The sequence below is a fragment of the Penicillium riverlandense genome, assembly GCF_028828495.1.
Source record: "Penicillium riverlandense strain IBT 135883 chromosome Unknown utg000001l_segment0_segment0, whole genome shotgun sequence".
In the NCBI taxonomy this organism is placed as follows: domain Eukaryota; kingdom Fungi; phylum Ascomycota; class Eurotiomycetes; order Eurotiales; family Aspergillaceae; genus Penicillium; species Penicillium riverlandense.
Window position 1 is genome coordinate 3,452,579 of NW_026643194.1, and position 15,273 is coordinate 3,467,851.

Consider the following 15,273-nt stretch of genomic DNA (forward strand, 5'->3'; position numbering starts at 1 on the left):
GGACCAGTCGCCATCCAGTCCCGGTTTACCAACGCAAAGAGATGTCGTCCAATGCAGGACAGAACCCGGTCTCGTCAAAAGCGGTAAATATCCCGAACGCTTCAGTCTCGTCTGCGCAATTCCACTCCACACCTTCGACCGATAGTGGCTCTCAACGACGTTCCGGTGGCTCGGGAAGCGTTGGTTCGGGGCTATTTTCGCGCAGCTCGCCAGCGGCGAGGAACAATCAAGCTCGGAAGAGTCAACACAAACGACAACGGAAGCCGCGGTTGTTGGATGACGACGAGTATAGTGAATCAGCAGTCATGAGATCAACCACCAGCCGCAAGGGACAGACGTCCATTACCCATTTGATGAACTTTTCCCTCCCGCCTCGTCCACAGTATCAACCGCAGCCTCGTCGGCGCTACACATCAAGGGGAGATGTGGTTGACAAGGCTCGCTATGTTCACGCCAACTATCGGTTCATTGTGACACCAAACCGGAATTACCATGCCCAGGCCGCCAACGCCGATGTCCATTTGGATTGGGATTCTGTTCTTCAGGTGTTGGTGTCTGCTCAAACCCAAGCCGCCGGCTGCCCTATCTGTCTGTCAACACCGGTGGCGCCACGGATGGCTCGCTGTGGTCATATATTTTGTTTGTCATGTCTCATTCGGTATATGCACTCGTCTGATGACGAAAACTCCGCGCCCGAAAAAAAGGCTCGATGGAAGAAGTGTCCCATTTGCTGGGATATAGTTTATATCTCAGAAACGCGGCCAGTCCGATGGTTCCGCGGCCAGGAGGGTGACCTTCCATTTGAAGGTGGAGATGTGGTGCTGCGATTGGTGAAACGAGAGCCTGGAAGTACTCTTGCATTGCCTCATGAGAGTGCCGAAACTTTCGGCCCCGAGGAAGATATTCCGTGGTACCATGTTGCAGAGGTTGCCGACTACTCTCGGATGATGAAAGGCGGCGAAGACTATATGACATCTCAATACGATGCAGAAATCGAAGATCTTCACCGACAAGAAGTTGAAGACGAGCTTTTGTTCGGGGATGAGAACACCTGGACCAGAAAGGCGATCAATGCCATCACAGAGGCGAAAGAGAAGCTCAAGGGCATCGGCAACCCCCCAGATGTTTTACGGCAACCGTCGGCCAACCGACCAGCGAAGGCCGGGAAACCCCCCATCGACACATCCGTCAGTGCCTCTTCTACTTCTACAGAATCGATGCATCCTGTGGTCGAAGCTATATCCACCCCTGCAACGTCAGTCGAAGCAGATCATCTCGCCGAAGCCATGAGCAAGCTTCAAGTGGATTCTAACTCGGGTTCCGGTTTGAGTCCTCTCCCCAATTCCCGATTTAAACCCAAGGGTCGTGGCAAAGACAAAGAATCGCAAGCTTCGCACGCGTTGGATCAGCCTTATTACTTTTACCAAGCCTTGCCTCACTTCTACCTCTCGCCCCTTGACATCCGCATCCTTAAGGCTGCATTCGGTGAATATTCCCTGTTCCCTACGACCATCCTTCCTCGGGTCGAACGCATATCTAGCGGTCATATCGTTGACGATGAGCTTCGCAAACGTGTCAAATACCTGGGACACCTCCCACACGGATGCGAAGTGAGCTTTCTTGAGTGTGACTGGAGAGATGTGGTCGTTCCCGAGGTTCTGGATCGTTTCCGCTCCGAAACCGAACGGAGACGAAAGCGCAATCGGGAGAAAGAGGCTCGCGAGGAGAAAGACCGCATTCGAGCCGAGAAAGAAGAGGATGACAAGCGATGGGCGGCCGCGCGACGCAAGAGGCCCAGCATTGGAGGGGAACCCAGCGAAGTGCCTTTCTCCGCCCATGATTTTCAGCCTCTGCCCGCAGACCCTCCGCTATTTGACGCCGGCGCCTCATCTGCCTCTCCCCCACGTGCCACGTCCCACTTTGGAGCATTGGCATCACCCTCCACCAGCCCTCCAGGCCCAGGCACTCGCACTGTTTGGGGGACGACAGCAGTGGCTTCGAGCTCTCCAATTGTGGAGCCTCAACTGCCCAGCGACGGGTGGCGACAAGGATGGGAAGACGAGCTCCTCGCTCAACAAGAATCTGACGTACTTGCCCAGAGTGTTGCCGAGAGCCAGCAGGCTTCCGCGAGTAGTGGTGGCGGCGGAAAGAAGAAGAAGAAGAACAAGATCACATTGATGTCGACCACCAGCCACAGAGGTGCATGAGCCTTGGCGTGTCCATCTCTTTTTATACAATGTTTCATTATATGCGTCGGAGTCTTTCCGTCGTTCTCCAGATCACACATCACATCTACGTCTGTTCGGATTTTTTGCATCTCGGTTGTTAGGACCCACATTCCATCCCAGCTTGTTTGGGCCAGCATTGGACTCTTACACGAATGAAACAATAATAAACTAGACATCAATGAAGTTCTGTTGGTGTGCCAGATCACTCTGTGTGTATGCTTTCCCGAACAATATTGAGACTCGTTGGCAGTCAGTAGATTCCGAATATATATTTTCACATACACAAAGACATACATGCACACACACACACACCACCACGGAACTCAGATCTTCCGAGACTCTGCCATGGTCTGTTAATCATCTAGAACTACACTCCAAAATTGTACTGTTCCGCTGTAAAAGGCAGGGCACAGCGAACAACTGTGGGGATCCACGGAAGAGGCGACCCGGACCTGTATTCTGCAGGTCAGGTATTAGTCACCAATGTATTTTTTGCGTACCTAGTCCATACTGGCGCGGGCGGCGTGGTACTCGGCGAGTACCTGGCCCGTAGTAAACATTCTTGTTTTGCCCCTTCCCGCTACACTGGTTCTCTCTTTCTTCCCTTTCGCATCGCACACGGCAGCGCCAGTAATACCCCCGATCACCCGGAATCGCATCTTCCGGATACGCGACCATGACATTGACACGCTCCCAAACGGGGAGAACTCCCAAGTAAGTCTGGTTCCCATGGATCCCCCTGCCCCCTTGGCGACGAACAATATCCACCCTGCGCGAGGTATATTATTTACCTCCTTTGCGCCGTTTTCTGAAAAAAGTCCACGACTAACTTGCAATTGCTCTTCTACACAGGAAAATGGATCGCCCCGGGTTCATTGAGACGCCTGGCCGCCGCACTCGTGCCTCCGAGGCCAGCGAGTCCGACACCCCAGCTAGCCGATCCAAGTCGGCCACGCGCCGTCGCACCTCTGGCAAAGTCAAGGCTGAGGAGGAGGCGGACACCCCGAAGAGCGTGACCAATGGCAAGGCCGCTGCCCCCAAGTCCCAGTCCAAGTCGTCGAAGATCAAGGCCAGTCGCATTGTGGACGGCTGGGAGGAAGGACTCGACCCCAAGGTCGACTACAGTGGTCACTTCGAGTTCGGTGGTTCTCTCGGCGTGCTGTCCATGATGATTGGATTCCCCATGCTCATGTACTACATGTGGATTGGCGCGACCTACTACAATGGCAAGTTCCCTCGTCCTGCCGAGGACCAGAGCTACTCGGAGTTTTTCGCGCATCTGGGTCAGTTGGTATACACCGGTGCGTTCCCATCGCTTAAGGCCTGGACCATCTACTGGGTTTTCTTTGTCTTCGAGGGTGCCTGCTACCTTCTTCTTCCCGGTGTCTCGATGATGGGACGGCCACTGCCGCACTTGGGCGGCAAGCAACTGCCGTACTACTGCTCGGCCGTGTGGTCTTTCTACACGAGCATTGCGCTGGCATTGGGTCTGCACTTCACGGGTCTCTTCAAGCTCTACACCATCATCGATGAATTCGGGCCTCTACTTAGTGTCGCGATCTTGTCGGGATACCTGGTCTCTTTCGCCGCCTACTTCTCGGCCCTGTACCGCGGTGCGCAGCACCGCATGACTGGTTACCCCATCTATGACTTCTTCATGGGTGCTGAGCTCAACCCGCGCATGTTCGAAATCCTCGATTTCAAGATGTTCTTCGAAGTGCGCCTCCCCTGGTACATTCTCTTGTTCCTGTCCATGGGTGCCGCCGCTCGCCAGTGGGAGGTCTATGGCTATGTGTCTGGCGAGGTCATGTTCCTCGTCATGGCGCATTTCCTCTATGCCAACGCCTGCTCGAAAGGCGAAGAGTGCATTGTATCCACCTGGTGAGTTTCCTGATTTTGGTTCGTTGATCCTCACTAACACCCTCATTTAGGGACATGTACTATGAGAAATGGGGCTTCATGCTGATCTTCTGGAACCTGGCTGGCGTGCCCTTGAGCTACTGCCACTGCACCATCTACCTGGCCAACCATGACCCAGCTACTTACCACTGGAACCGCTTCTTCCTGGCCTTCCTCTATGTCGGATATCTGTTCGTGTATTGGGTCTGGGACACGACCAACAGCCAGAAGAACCGCTTCCGCCAGCAGGAGCGCGGCACCATGGTGACCCGAAACACGTTCCCGCAGCTCCCTTGGCAGACCGTCGAGAACCCCAAGACCATCACCGCGGCCGATGGCTCCAAGATCCTCATGGATGGGTGGTACGGCAAGGCCCGCAAGATCCACTACACCTGCGATCTCTACTTCGCCTTGAACTGGGGCCTGATCACCGGTTTCTCGAGCCCGTTCCCTTGGTTCTACCCGGTCTTCTTTGCCTGCATGATCAGCCATCGCGCCCTGCGTGACATCCAACGGTGTCGGACCAAGTACGGTGAGGCTTGGCTCGAGTATGAGAAGGCCGTTCCCTACCTCTTCATTCCCGTAAGTGATGACATCTTTATGAAGCATTGGAACGCCGGTTTACTAACCTGTCAATGACGCAGTATGTCTTCTAATGGCAACCCGAATATAATGTTCGGGCCCTTTTTATCTCTTCATTCTTAATCCCTGTACAGCGGCTGTGAGGTCGTTGTCTGTGAGCCCACAGCCGACTAAAATGGCCAATGTTTCCAAACTTACCAGGATTCCCTTTCCACATGGCACGCGCTATTTTCTTCTTCTTATAATGTTTACCTTGGTTCGTCATTTTGGATTCCTCTGTTCCCCCGAGGGTTCGGGGTGACTGTTCCCTCAACTTTTTTGTTGGTTTCAATGTATATTATTCAATGACTTGATCGAGCTCTTCCATTATTTATGGGTTCGTAGTATTATTGCTCCTCGTCTTTCTAGACCCCGTAGACCTGTTAACTCGCAAAGCAGGGTTATCCAGTCGAATGGAGTGTAGGACTTACGAGGGAATTCATTTTGACACTGCGGTAAAATTTTCTCTTTTTGGGAAATTGCATTCACTCGGTTGGTTATAGTTTCGTCTATGCATGCATATCATAACGAAGTGCTCTAATCCTGGGCATGACATGAAGGTCAATACCATGTCTTATTCCACGCCTTACCACGCTGGTTGAACCAGAGAAATGAGGTGGACGTTCTTGGTGGGGATAGATGTGCTGGATGAAACACGAATATTTGTTGTGAGGAACTACCCAGAGTTCCTTCTAGGGCTGTGCTTCGACGGCTTCTAAGACATCGGATCATGCAACCCCCTCGACTGTCTCTTCTCCTGCATGCTGAATCTTGCAGTGTCATGTCTCCATTTCCACACAGTCTCCCAGCCATGCATAACATCCCCCCAAGCCCCTGGTTCAAATCTGGATGCGATGGATTGGAAACGAGACCAAATGAATTGTTTCACGGGAGCCATAGATTGAACAAGGGCGCTGGGAGAGAGAAACCAAGCCCTAGAGGTACTACTACTGAGTCTCTCTACTGGGAGGGATATATCCTGGGCAACCCTTTGTCTCGTCCTCCAAATTACCAGATCACATTTGTCCCCACCATCCTCGGTGCAAGGGCCTTCAAGTTGTGGCTAGGGGTGATCCGCACTGCAGGTGGCCGGAGTGTTTACCCTAACTGTCTGTGCGGTCCTGCAGCATGGAGATGGTCCCGATGAATGTAGTCAACATGGCTCTAGGTACCTCCATCGTACCGCCATAGTAGACTAGGTACCTAGGGAAGCATGTACCTCGAATAGTTATGTAGTACATGGCAAGCATTTCCGTCGTTTGCTATTAATAATTTCTGGAATTACCATGGGTGGTGGTGGGCCAGCCAGTGTCCCTGTTCCCACCCGGTCACTAACGCTCTTCGTCCTTAGTGCCAGTCTAGCCTCTCTCACCACACTCTCTCGCTCTCTTTCTGTCTCTGCCTTGTTTAGTTCTTTCTCCACTCTTTGTGTCGCTTCACATCCCCATTCTTGTTCTTCTTGCGCTCCCCTGGGAGAAGTTCCTCTCCCATCATCGTCTGTCTGTCGCACCACCACACTCTCTCCAGCGATTCTCTACTGGCCGTGGCTGGCTCTCCGCGTGGGTCAGGGGGCTTGATTCATTCTAGTCATCCCTAACACCCTCTCACCACTCGTTTTCTCGCGTCCTCCTGATCGCTTCAATTCACCATGGGGTCGACTCAATTCGGGAATTTCCACGTGAGTGCCTCGTCCCCGCGGATCTACCGGGATACCACCATCAACAAAGACTGACCGCCGCTGGGTATGACAGGACTTTTGTCGCGACTCGACATTGCCCGTTTGCAATGTCCGTGAGACCCTTCTCCTCTCTCAAAAGAATCAACACTGACTCGCCTCGCGCTCCAGCTCTTCAAAATTAACGTTCCGCCTGGGGCCCCTTATGGCGGCTGCGCGCTCACGGGCATCGAGTTGAGCGGGGGTAGACATCTCAGCAATTTAGGTAGGATCGGGAAAATCTCGGAAGAAAGACGGTCGGCTGATACGGACGACAGGTTCCATCTTGCTGGCTTTCATCGCCATCTTGCTTTCGCTGTTTTTGATCTGGAGGTCGGACAAGAAGCACGCCGCCGTCGGGCGACGGTATGCAACCCCCCAACCGTCAGACCCTGTGTTTTTGGCCACGGGCAAGATCAACTGACGCGCGGGTGTTCAACAGTGAGATGCAATTGTTCCTTCTGGGATTCATCATCATCGAGATTTGCGAGATCTTCACGGTCGGCGGCTTCCCGCTCCAAGATGCGGTTCGGAAGGTAGGAGACTATCTCGGCGCATTTTCCTCGCGCGTGGAAGAAAATAAGGCGGGAATTCTTGGCTGACGAAAGGGTGATCTAGGGATTTTCTGCGGTGCATGTCGCGGCAATCGCTGCCACTTGTTGGATTCTGCTCTTGAATGCGCTGGTGGGCTTTCAGTTGCTTGACGATGGCACTCCGATGTCTCTCGGTCTGATCTGTGTCTCTGCCGCGATCCTCTTCATTGGCACTGGGTACATTGCTCTAGACACGGGATTCAACTGGACCGGTCATTTTGAGCCTAGCCATTTCGGTGACAACCGCAATATCGGCCTCTATGTTTTGTACCAGCTCTTCCCGCTGGTCTGCCTGGTCTTTTTCTTCGTCCTGGAGGCCATTCTGGTGCTCTCGGTGCTGGGCGAGTTCCGGCCAATGAGTATGTGTGGCCCCTGTCCAAGGGAGTATTTGCTTGCTAACGGTTCCTGCTCTAGTCTATCTGAGCGGCGCTGGTCTGTTGTTCGCCATCGGCCAGGTCTTCCAGTACGTGGTCAGCACCCATCTGTGCCAGGGCACAAATGGGAAAATTAACGGCGCCCTGTTTGAAACGCTCTTTACGCTGCTCTCTGTTGGTCTGCTCTGGATCTTCTGGAGCAGTATCACCGAGGACGACTGGCCCCTTCCCGTGGGAGGTGGCTACAACTGAGTTAATTGATTGATTCCCCGGCTTGTGTTTCCCTCTTGCTTGATTATTTTTTTTTTCTCATACATACGCCATTCTTCCTTCGGACTCTTCGAGACGTCAGCTTGTTTCCGTCACGATGAACAGAACCTTCGACGTTGTGATACCACATTCTCCGAGTCATGTTTCACGATTCACCCTTTGCTTCTGCCATGTTCCTCCGCGGGTGCCATGTCTTGTATGTTGGCACTTGTTCACATGATCTATCGATCCTCAAGTAAACGTTGGGGCGTTACGATCTGCCTGGCGTGTGCTTGCTTGGGCCACCAGACCCCGTTGGTGTGTTTTTCTGTGTATGTGCTCAATTGTCAGATACCTCTCCGCCATGTACTTAGCATATAATTGATGTCCGATAATTATCTTCACATGGAGTTTCCTTCCTAAATGCGTCACTCAGTGTCTATTTATTGTGTAGCGAAGTGCAGCTTATTCAACAGCGCTCATTGCCGTCTCCTCAGGTACCTTAGGCCCTCGAATATCAAATTGCATCCTGGTCATTCCTCTCCAATTCACTCCACAGGTAGCATCCGCTCCGTCGGGAGAATCCCCAATGCAACCCGGTGTGACCTCCCTCGACCTCACTCCGTCTCCTTTGGTCAGGTCTTTGCCCCGAAAAGGTGTCACATTGACTACAAGGTTAGCTTCTTCGCTGAGCAGGTCTGTCTTTGGTCTTGTGCTTGAGCAGACGACCAACTCAAGTGAAACCGGGCATTCGCTATATAAAGTGCCTTCTCAGACGAGCCATGGATGAATAAACCTACTTGCCAAGCTTTAGATCTAAGAAGAGAGAATTAACAATGCGCTTCTTCAACATCGCCGCTCTCGTCCTCGCCTCGGGCCTGGCCTCCGCCGTGGCAACGCCCCCAGTGCTGGTGGAGCGGGTCCATGAAGCTACTTGTATGTCAGCCTGACGGGGAATTGCTTGAGGAATATGCTAACCAAGAGATATTCAGTGCAAGAGAAGAACAGGGCAGTCGTCGACAACAACCTCCTTCCGCCCAACTGCAGCCTGGGCTCGTGTCTCGGCTTGACCGGCGAGATCACTTGTATCATTTCAGCTATTGCGAGCGGCGATTCCGCTGCTTTGCAGAAATGTCTTTCGAATAGCGTCAGCGAGGTATGTATACATATGTGTACAATCTTTAATATCCCCAATGTGTCCGGACGTTGATATATGCGGTAAACTAGATCTGCTCTTGCGCTGCTTGTATCCCTCTCGTAGCCAACGTTCTGTCTGCACTGGGCCTTTGCTCGGCATCGAATTCTACGCTTACACCCCAAGTGGTTAATGCTTGAGGCCGTTGAACAGGACATCCGTCTATGTGTTAGCATGTTATGTTTAGTTAGGGTTAAGCTGTAACTTTTCTTTGCTCTCTTTGGTCTATTACGATTGGCGACACTCCTGTTGAAGCTTGAAATGTAATGGATTCCATGTATCTTCGGCTGCTGAGCTAGGCATTACTTGTAGCACAAATTCAAGAGTGAAGTGACACCGGGATCCTGCCGTAAACTATTCCGCGGTTCTCTGGCAGTCTAATGAATACAATGGTAACAAGGTATATACAGTAGCAATGAAACGAACAGGTGCGAGGAACCCATGCAGTTTATCCCCTCCTAGCCAAAGATGAAAACCACCCAATAGTCCAAAGGACATGAAAAATGCACGTGCTTTCCCCCATCAGAACGGGGGGATGGAGAGACCAGCCCTGCTTTCCCCCATAATTCAAGGTTTTTCTTTTTTGATCATCCGCCTAACTCATAGGCGAACCTTGACATCCACGCAGGGAAGAGTCCATTCCCGACGCCCGAGGAGACTCCGCAACCACTCCAAGCCCACGCCCGTCCACTCCTCCGGTCTGGACTCCAGTCCGCGCGAAGCTAGCTGCTGTTGTACACCATCGACCGCAGCGCCCGCTAACGTCTTGGCTGTTGAATTGAGAGTCTCAAAGACAAACCCAGCCAGACTCTCATTGGGGTCCACTGCCGCAGAGGTGCCGTTGCCCGAGATTGAGGGATAGTAATCAGGTGTGGAGCTGTAGCGCGGCGCAAACCAGTTGCTGCGCAAATCAAAGATGCAGCGGTCTGCCCAGTGACAGGACGAGATGAAGAGAATCAGCAACAGGGCTGAACAGTAGATGCATGGCCGGTGGATTATATAGGTTAGGGCGACGAAGGAGATGATGAACAGAGGGGATGCGTTGGTAGGAATGAAGAGAAGTGGTAACCAGCTGGAAATAGCGAGATTAGTTAGGTTTGTTGGAACGAGAGTAGGATCTTTCTTACCTTCGGAGGCAAAACATGGTGGTGGATGTTGGCAGCCCGCGGGCTGGGGTAGGATGAAGCGCACAAAGAGATAGCAGGTGTGTATGGCAGTAGGTACAGAGGTAGTCAGGTATAAACTACCGAATGTTGGGAGTTCCTTGATTCCCGCTGATGCCGGGCAAGAAGAGGCGAGAGAGTGCACAGTCATCATTTGTGACGGTAACCTGACGGTAAACCAGAATTACCGCCAGCCCTGGCATTTTGTGCTTCTCCAACTGCTGGCTTTTCTTCTTCCTTCCTTCCTTCTTCTCACACCCCTTCAACTCCTTCATTGATCTCCCATCTCTCGTTTCCGCCTTCTGTCTGTCACTCTCTGGTACTGCCCAGCTTCTGTGTTTCCCTCCCCTTCACCCTCCTCTCCCTCTCGAAAGAGAGCTCTCGGGAGCTTTCGCTACAGAGCTACAGATCGTGCGGAGGTCGCCTGTCATCCCAGGCGCGCGACAGAAATGTCCACCCCCAACGATCTTCAGGCTCTGCTGGCCAGCATCCGGCCTCGTCCTTCTCCGACCAACGCTGCCGGCCAGGATACCTCCCAGCCTCAGCGTCCGTCGCAGTACCAGCATCCGGGTATGTTCCCACCGCACCCACAGCAGCAGCAGCCATACGACGGACAGAGCTTCGCCTACCCCCAGCCTCATGGCTACCACCATCCTTCGGTCTCCTCGAATATCCAAAGCCCTGCGCCTGTCAATACCCCGCCTCACCACGGCTCTGACATTCTGAGCCCCAATGTCCCGACGCCTCGCAACGAGTGGCCTCCGCAGCAGCCACAGCAAGCCCAGCCCGACCGCGCCGCAAACTTGTTGAATCTCCTCAAGTTTAAGCAGGTTGCCAGCCCTGCTGCGCAGCCGCAGGTGCCGATCGAGCAGCCTCCGTCCCTGCCAGGCCAGGAAGCCGCCTCGCCGCACGAGCGAAACATTTCCGCGTCTGACTTTGTTGCTTCTCTGTTCGGCAAGCAGGCTGCCCCTGCTGCTGCTCCCCCGGTGCAGCCCAGTCAATCCGCCGCCAATGCCGCTGGTCCCAGCGAGAATACCCAGGAGATGTTGCTTCGTCTGCTCAACCGGCACCAGCCTGTGGGACTCGACGGAGAAGAATCGCCGGCTTTGGCTGAGGCTTTGCGTCCTCAGGAAACCAAGGAAACCCTTATGGAAGTCATGGAGTCTACTCCAGTGGAGCCTGCGAAACCCGAAAAGGTCGCATCTCCTCCTTCCAAGGAGTCGTTGTTTACCTACGTCAACCCCTTTGATCAATTGGCCGCCGTCTCGCCTCGTAACAAGTCCCCGCAGCCCAAGCATACCCCTGAGACCCAGCCGAAGGTGTCCCAGACTAAGAGGCAGAAGATTAATCCTGAGTCCACCCCTGTGCTTGAGTCTGCCGAGAATCAAGACAGGAGCGAGTCCCCCTGTTTTGGATGAGGCACAGCAGCAGGCTGTAAATGACGTCGTCGGTCGTCTCGTGGACCAGATTGGCCGTTCACTCAGCGGCAGTGAACCTAAGCCCACAGCGAAAGCTTCTATTCCCACCGATCCGGAGCAGTCGACCCAGGGGGTTCTATCGTCTGTTGCCAGTCACTTGCGAGAGACCGCCGGCGAAGCGAAACAGGCAGCCGCGGAACCCGCGACAGACGCCACTGCAGCCCCCGCTGGACAGGATGCGAATCAAAATGCCGAAGCTCTGGCTGATAGCTGGGAGAGTGCCGAGGATAGTGCTGAAAAGGAGGAAGAGCGCGTTATTTCCGTCCACAACTTCCCTCTCCGGCCGTTCATTACCATCGCCGTGAAGTCGCAATCCGGAAAGCTGCCGACATTCCGTGATGATGGAGTCATGGACATTGCTCGCCTGAAAAAGGAGTTTGATCAGCTGGATCGGTCCCTGACCGCGGCAACTTCTGAATACATCGTTTACGCCCTCGCCAAGACTGGGGGTATCAGAATTATTCGACAGGACGATGGCAGTGATCGCCAGGTTTTCCGTTCTACTCGTGACCGGATATTCAATGTCGCTCTCTGTACGTCGCCGTCTGCCACCGGCGCCTCCGAGGTGCAGGCAATCCTTGGAATTGGAGTCAGTGGCGCCGTGTACTGGGCGTTAATCTCTCACTACGACAAAGACTTGTTTGATCTGGATGCTCTGGAGAGCGAGAGTCTGATATTCCCTCCTTTCCCGGCCTCTGACGAGAACACCTCCGGCGGCCAGCTGAAAACGCGGGCTAAGCGGAGCACTCGTCATCCCGATCTGTTCGCCATCGGTCGGGGAAAGAACATCTATGTCGTGTCTCCCCGGGCTGCGATGAACTCTGAATACGGCGTCACTGGTTCTCAGCGCACGGTCAACACGGAGAAGTTCCTGAAGGAGCGTGCCCTGAAGATTTCAACTGGCAAAGCCGGTAAGGATTTTGCCTTTAGTGACGACGATACCATCATCGCTTCGCTCGACAAGACCGGCCGACTGCGCTTCTGGGACATCTCCGATGTCCTCGATGACCCCAATTTCATCGACGGTGTCGTATCGAATCTGAATGAGGTCCGAGTCCCGCTCAACACGTTTGTGACTGGCTCCCCCGCGGAGAAGTCGTGGCCCACGTCGGTGCTGTTCATCGACAAACTACGAGCTTACTCAAAGAACATGGCACTCCGCTATGTTCTGGTCGGGCTCAAGCAAAACCACACCTTACAGCTCTGGGATATTGGGCTGGGCAAGGCTGTGCAAGAGCTGAAGTTCCCGCACGAGAACGAGTCGGACGCCATATGCAGCGTCAACTACCATCCATCATCGGGGATTATTGTCGTTGGACATCCCACTCGCAATTCGATATACTTTGTTCACCTGTCTGCCCCTCGGTATAATCTGGGACAGATGACGCAGACGGCGTATATCAGAGCTGCCAGTGAGAAGGACAGTACTCTTCCGAAGCCCGAGTCTACCGCCTGTCTGAGCGGCATCCGGGAGATCTCTCTTGGGTCCAAGGGCCAGCTGCGAAGCTTGGAGATTCTTCCCATCACGAAATCCAGCCGTGGTACTGAGGACACCGGTCTATTTGAGCTCTATGTGATGCATTCGCGCGGGGTCACCTGCCTGACCATCAAGAAGGAAGACCTGGGCTGGACGTCCGATAACAAGGTCATCCGTCCTGTCGATGCATTGGGAGAAGGCCGTATCGAAATCAGCGAACTTCAGTCCTTCCCCAGCTACGTTACTGACGACCCGTCTATCAATGGTGATTCGGCTTCTACTCCTTCTCGTGCGACCACCAAAGAGCCACCGAAGAAAGTGGAGATTGCCGAATCGGTTAGCGGTGCTACTCCTTCGCGCAACACATCGCCGACCAAGCAATCCAAGAAGAAGGGTGGTGAGGAGCAGCCTGAGGCACCCAGCGGAACCGATAAGTCTGAAAAGAAGAAGAAAAAGAAAGCCGCTGCCGAAGCCAAGGCAAAAGAACCTACCGCCACTGTTGGTGTCGAAACGCTGCCCAGTGAGCAGTCAAAGAACGGAACACTTGCCTCGTCCACGTCCACCGCTGCTATGAATGCAACTCAGGCGGCGGACCGTGGCATTCAACCTGGTGTCGTCTCTGCGCTCCCTAGTGGTTTGTCGGCCGACACCTTGAACAAGCATCTCGAGACGCTCCAAAACAGCGTTTCTAGTGAGTTCAATAAGAGCCTTGGGCGCGAGTTTGAAGACTTGTACCGTCGGTTTGACGACGAGCGTCGCAGCTGGGATGCTGCCTCATCTGCAAAGCAGGATCAAGTCCTGCGGCTGGTCTCCAGTACGCTGTCTGACAATGTAGAGCAGAATCTGGCTCGCATCGTCTCCAGCAGCATCCAGAGTGATGTGGTTCCTGCTATCACTGATGCCGCCACCACCGCGGCTGGCAAGCAGCTGAACAGCATCGTCTCCCAGCATCTTGGCGCAACTATCACAGACGAACTTCGTCAGGCTCTTCCCAAGGCGGTGACCAATGCCTTGCAGCAGCCAGCGGTGATTAAATCCGTCTCGGATTCAGTCGCTCAGAAGGTTGCACCTCGTGTTGAGGCTGAGGTGTCCAAGACTGTGCAGAGCTCTATCGCTCCCCTGATCCAGAACCTGGCGCGTTCCACCAAGAAGGCCGAGACAGACATGGAAAACCATTTCCAGGCCCAGATCAAGCGCTACGAGGCGCAGCGCCAGAGTGATAATGCGAAGATTGAGGAGATGTCGGTCATGCTGCGGGATCTTTCGAACACTGTGGCTTCTCTGGTTGTCACCCAGCGCCAGGGACAGGGCCAGAGTCCAGTCGCAAATGTCAAACGCGCTTCGGTCGCCGCTTCAGCTTCCCGTCCAAGCGATACCAACGCGCGCGCTCCTCCACCGCAGGCGGCATCTCGAGCTGCGCCGCCTCCCGCGGCCCCTGGTCCCGTCCCTGCTGCGGCCCTGTCTGCTCCCCCGAGGAGCGCTGAGGAAGCTGAACTGACCGAGATTATGCAATTGATCAACGCCGGGCAGTTCGAGGAGGGATCTATCAAAGTTCGTTACACCTCTTTTGTTTCATAGCTGTTGCTAATATTGAACCTTCAGTGGCTGCAATCGTCGCAACAGGCCGACCTGTTCGACAACTTCTTCGTCCGCGTGCCCCCATCCTACCTGGCCCGCCTTTCGCCGATCATGACGCTGTCCGTGGGCGTCGCTGTCACCTCATCTCTGCAGACGAACATCTCTCAGCGTCTCTCCTGGCTGGAAGTCGTCCTCCAGACCGTCGATGCCAGGGTATGTTACTGTCCACCTACCCTATCAAACCCCAATTACTAACACTGTCAGGACAACGATCTCCGCGAAGTCGCGCCCCGGATCATGGATATCCTGAGCCAACGTCTTAACAACCTGTACATGACCGTTGCCGAGCGCAACCCCCACGACCCGATTCTCCGAATGATTGCGCCGCTTTCGCGTCGTGCGCGCGAGCTGCATGATCAGAGCAAGTAAGATTATGTCTTGAGGAGCTTTGTTTTCATTTTTACGATATACGAGCCCACACACGTCCATGCCAAAAGTCACCATATTTGCTTTTCAGCATAATGTGTAACGATATCCAAGCATTCATTCAATGGGGGGAAGGGATGCATGTGAGTGAAGAGTGAAGAGGATGGAGAATAGAGTGGGGGACTATGGAGAAATGAAAGACGAGGATGAGGAGCTGTCGACCTTTTCCCTGTGCATTGTTTTTGAGTACTTTGGCCCCGATCCATGCTCAAGATGCT

General features: G+C 53.8%; 6 protein-coding genes across 6 annotated transcripts; 5 read left to right on the plus strand and 1 right to left on the minus strand.

Annotated features, from left to right (window-relative positions):
- Positions 1–41: 41 nt before the first annotated feature.
- Positions 42–2,207, plus strand: N7474_001403 (RING-type E3 ubiquitin transferase MAG2; the record flags this gene model as incomplete). The annotated part of the gene is made up of 1 exon (XM_057192818.1): positions 42–2,207. The coding sequence occupies one exon, from the start codon at positions 42–44 to the stop codon at positions 2,205–2,207; it is 2,166 nt and encodes a 721-aa protein (XP_057057771.1).
- Positions 2,208–2,904: 697 nt separating this feature from the next.
- On the plus strand, positions 2,905–4,783 carry erg4 (c-24(28) sterol reductase; the record flags this gene model as incomplete). Its single annotated transcript, XM_057192819.1, has 4 exons — positions 2,905–2,942; positions 3,081–4,109; positions 4,160–4,709; positions 4,772–4,783. 4 exons carry the CDS (start codon positions 2,905–2,907, stop codon positions 4,781–4,783), a joined length of 1,629 nt encoding a protein of 542 aa, XP_057057772.1.
- Positions 4,784–6,396: 1,613 nt separating this feature from the next.
- On the plus strand, positions 6,397–7,681 carry N7474_001405 (chitin synthase export chaperone; the record flags this gene model as incomplete). The annotated part of the gene is made up of 6 exons (XM_057192820.1): positions 6,397–6,426; positions 6,595–6,688; positions 6,741–6,828; positions 6,905–6,998; positions 7,081–7,414; positions 7,470–7,681. The coding sequence occupies 6 exons, from the start codon at positions 6,397–6,399 to the stop codon at positions 7,679–7,681; spliced, it is 852 nt and encodes a 283-aa protein (XP_057057773.1).
- An 833-nt stretch (positions 7,682–8,514) lies between these two features.
- N7474_001406 (uncharacterized protein) lies at positions 8,515–9,013 on the plus strand (the record flags this gene model as incomplete). The annotated part of the gene is made up of 3 exons (XM_057192821.1): positions 8,515–8,614; positions 8,671–8,834; positions 8,906–9,013. 3 exons carry the CDS (start codon positions 8,515–8,517, stop codon positions 9,011–9,013), a joined length of 372 nt encoding a protein of 123 aa, XP_057057774.1.
- Positions 9,014–9,473: 460 nt separating this feature from the next.
- Positions 9,474–10,187, minus strand: N7474_001407 (uncharacterized protein; the record flags this gene model as incomplete). The annotated part of the gene is made up of 1 exon (XM_057192822.1): positions 9,474–10,187. One exon carries the CDS (start codon positions 10,185–10,187, stop codon positions 9,474–9,476), a length of 714 nt encoding a protein of 237 aa, XP_057057775.1.
- A 298-nt stretch (positions 10,188–10,485) lies between these two features.
- N7474_001408 (uncharacterized protein) lies at positions 10,486–14,998 on the plus strand (the record flags this gene model as incomplete). Its single annotated transcript, XM_057192823.1, is given in 4 exon segments — positions 10,486–11,408; positions 11,419–14,542; positions 14,594–14,782; positions 14,834–14,998. The coding sequence occupies 4 exon segments, from the start codon at positions 10,486–10,488 to the stop codon at positions 14,996–14,998; spliced, it is 4,401 nt and encodes a 1,466-aa protein (XP_057057776.1).
- Between the last annotated feature and the right edge of the window lie 275 nt (positions 14,999–15,273).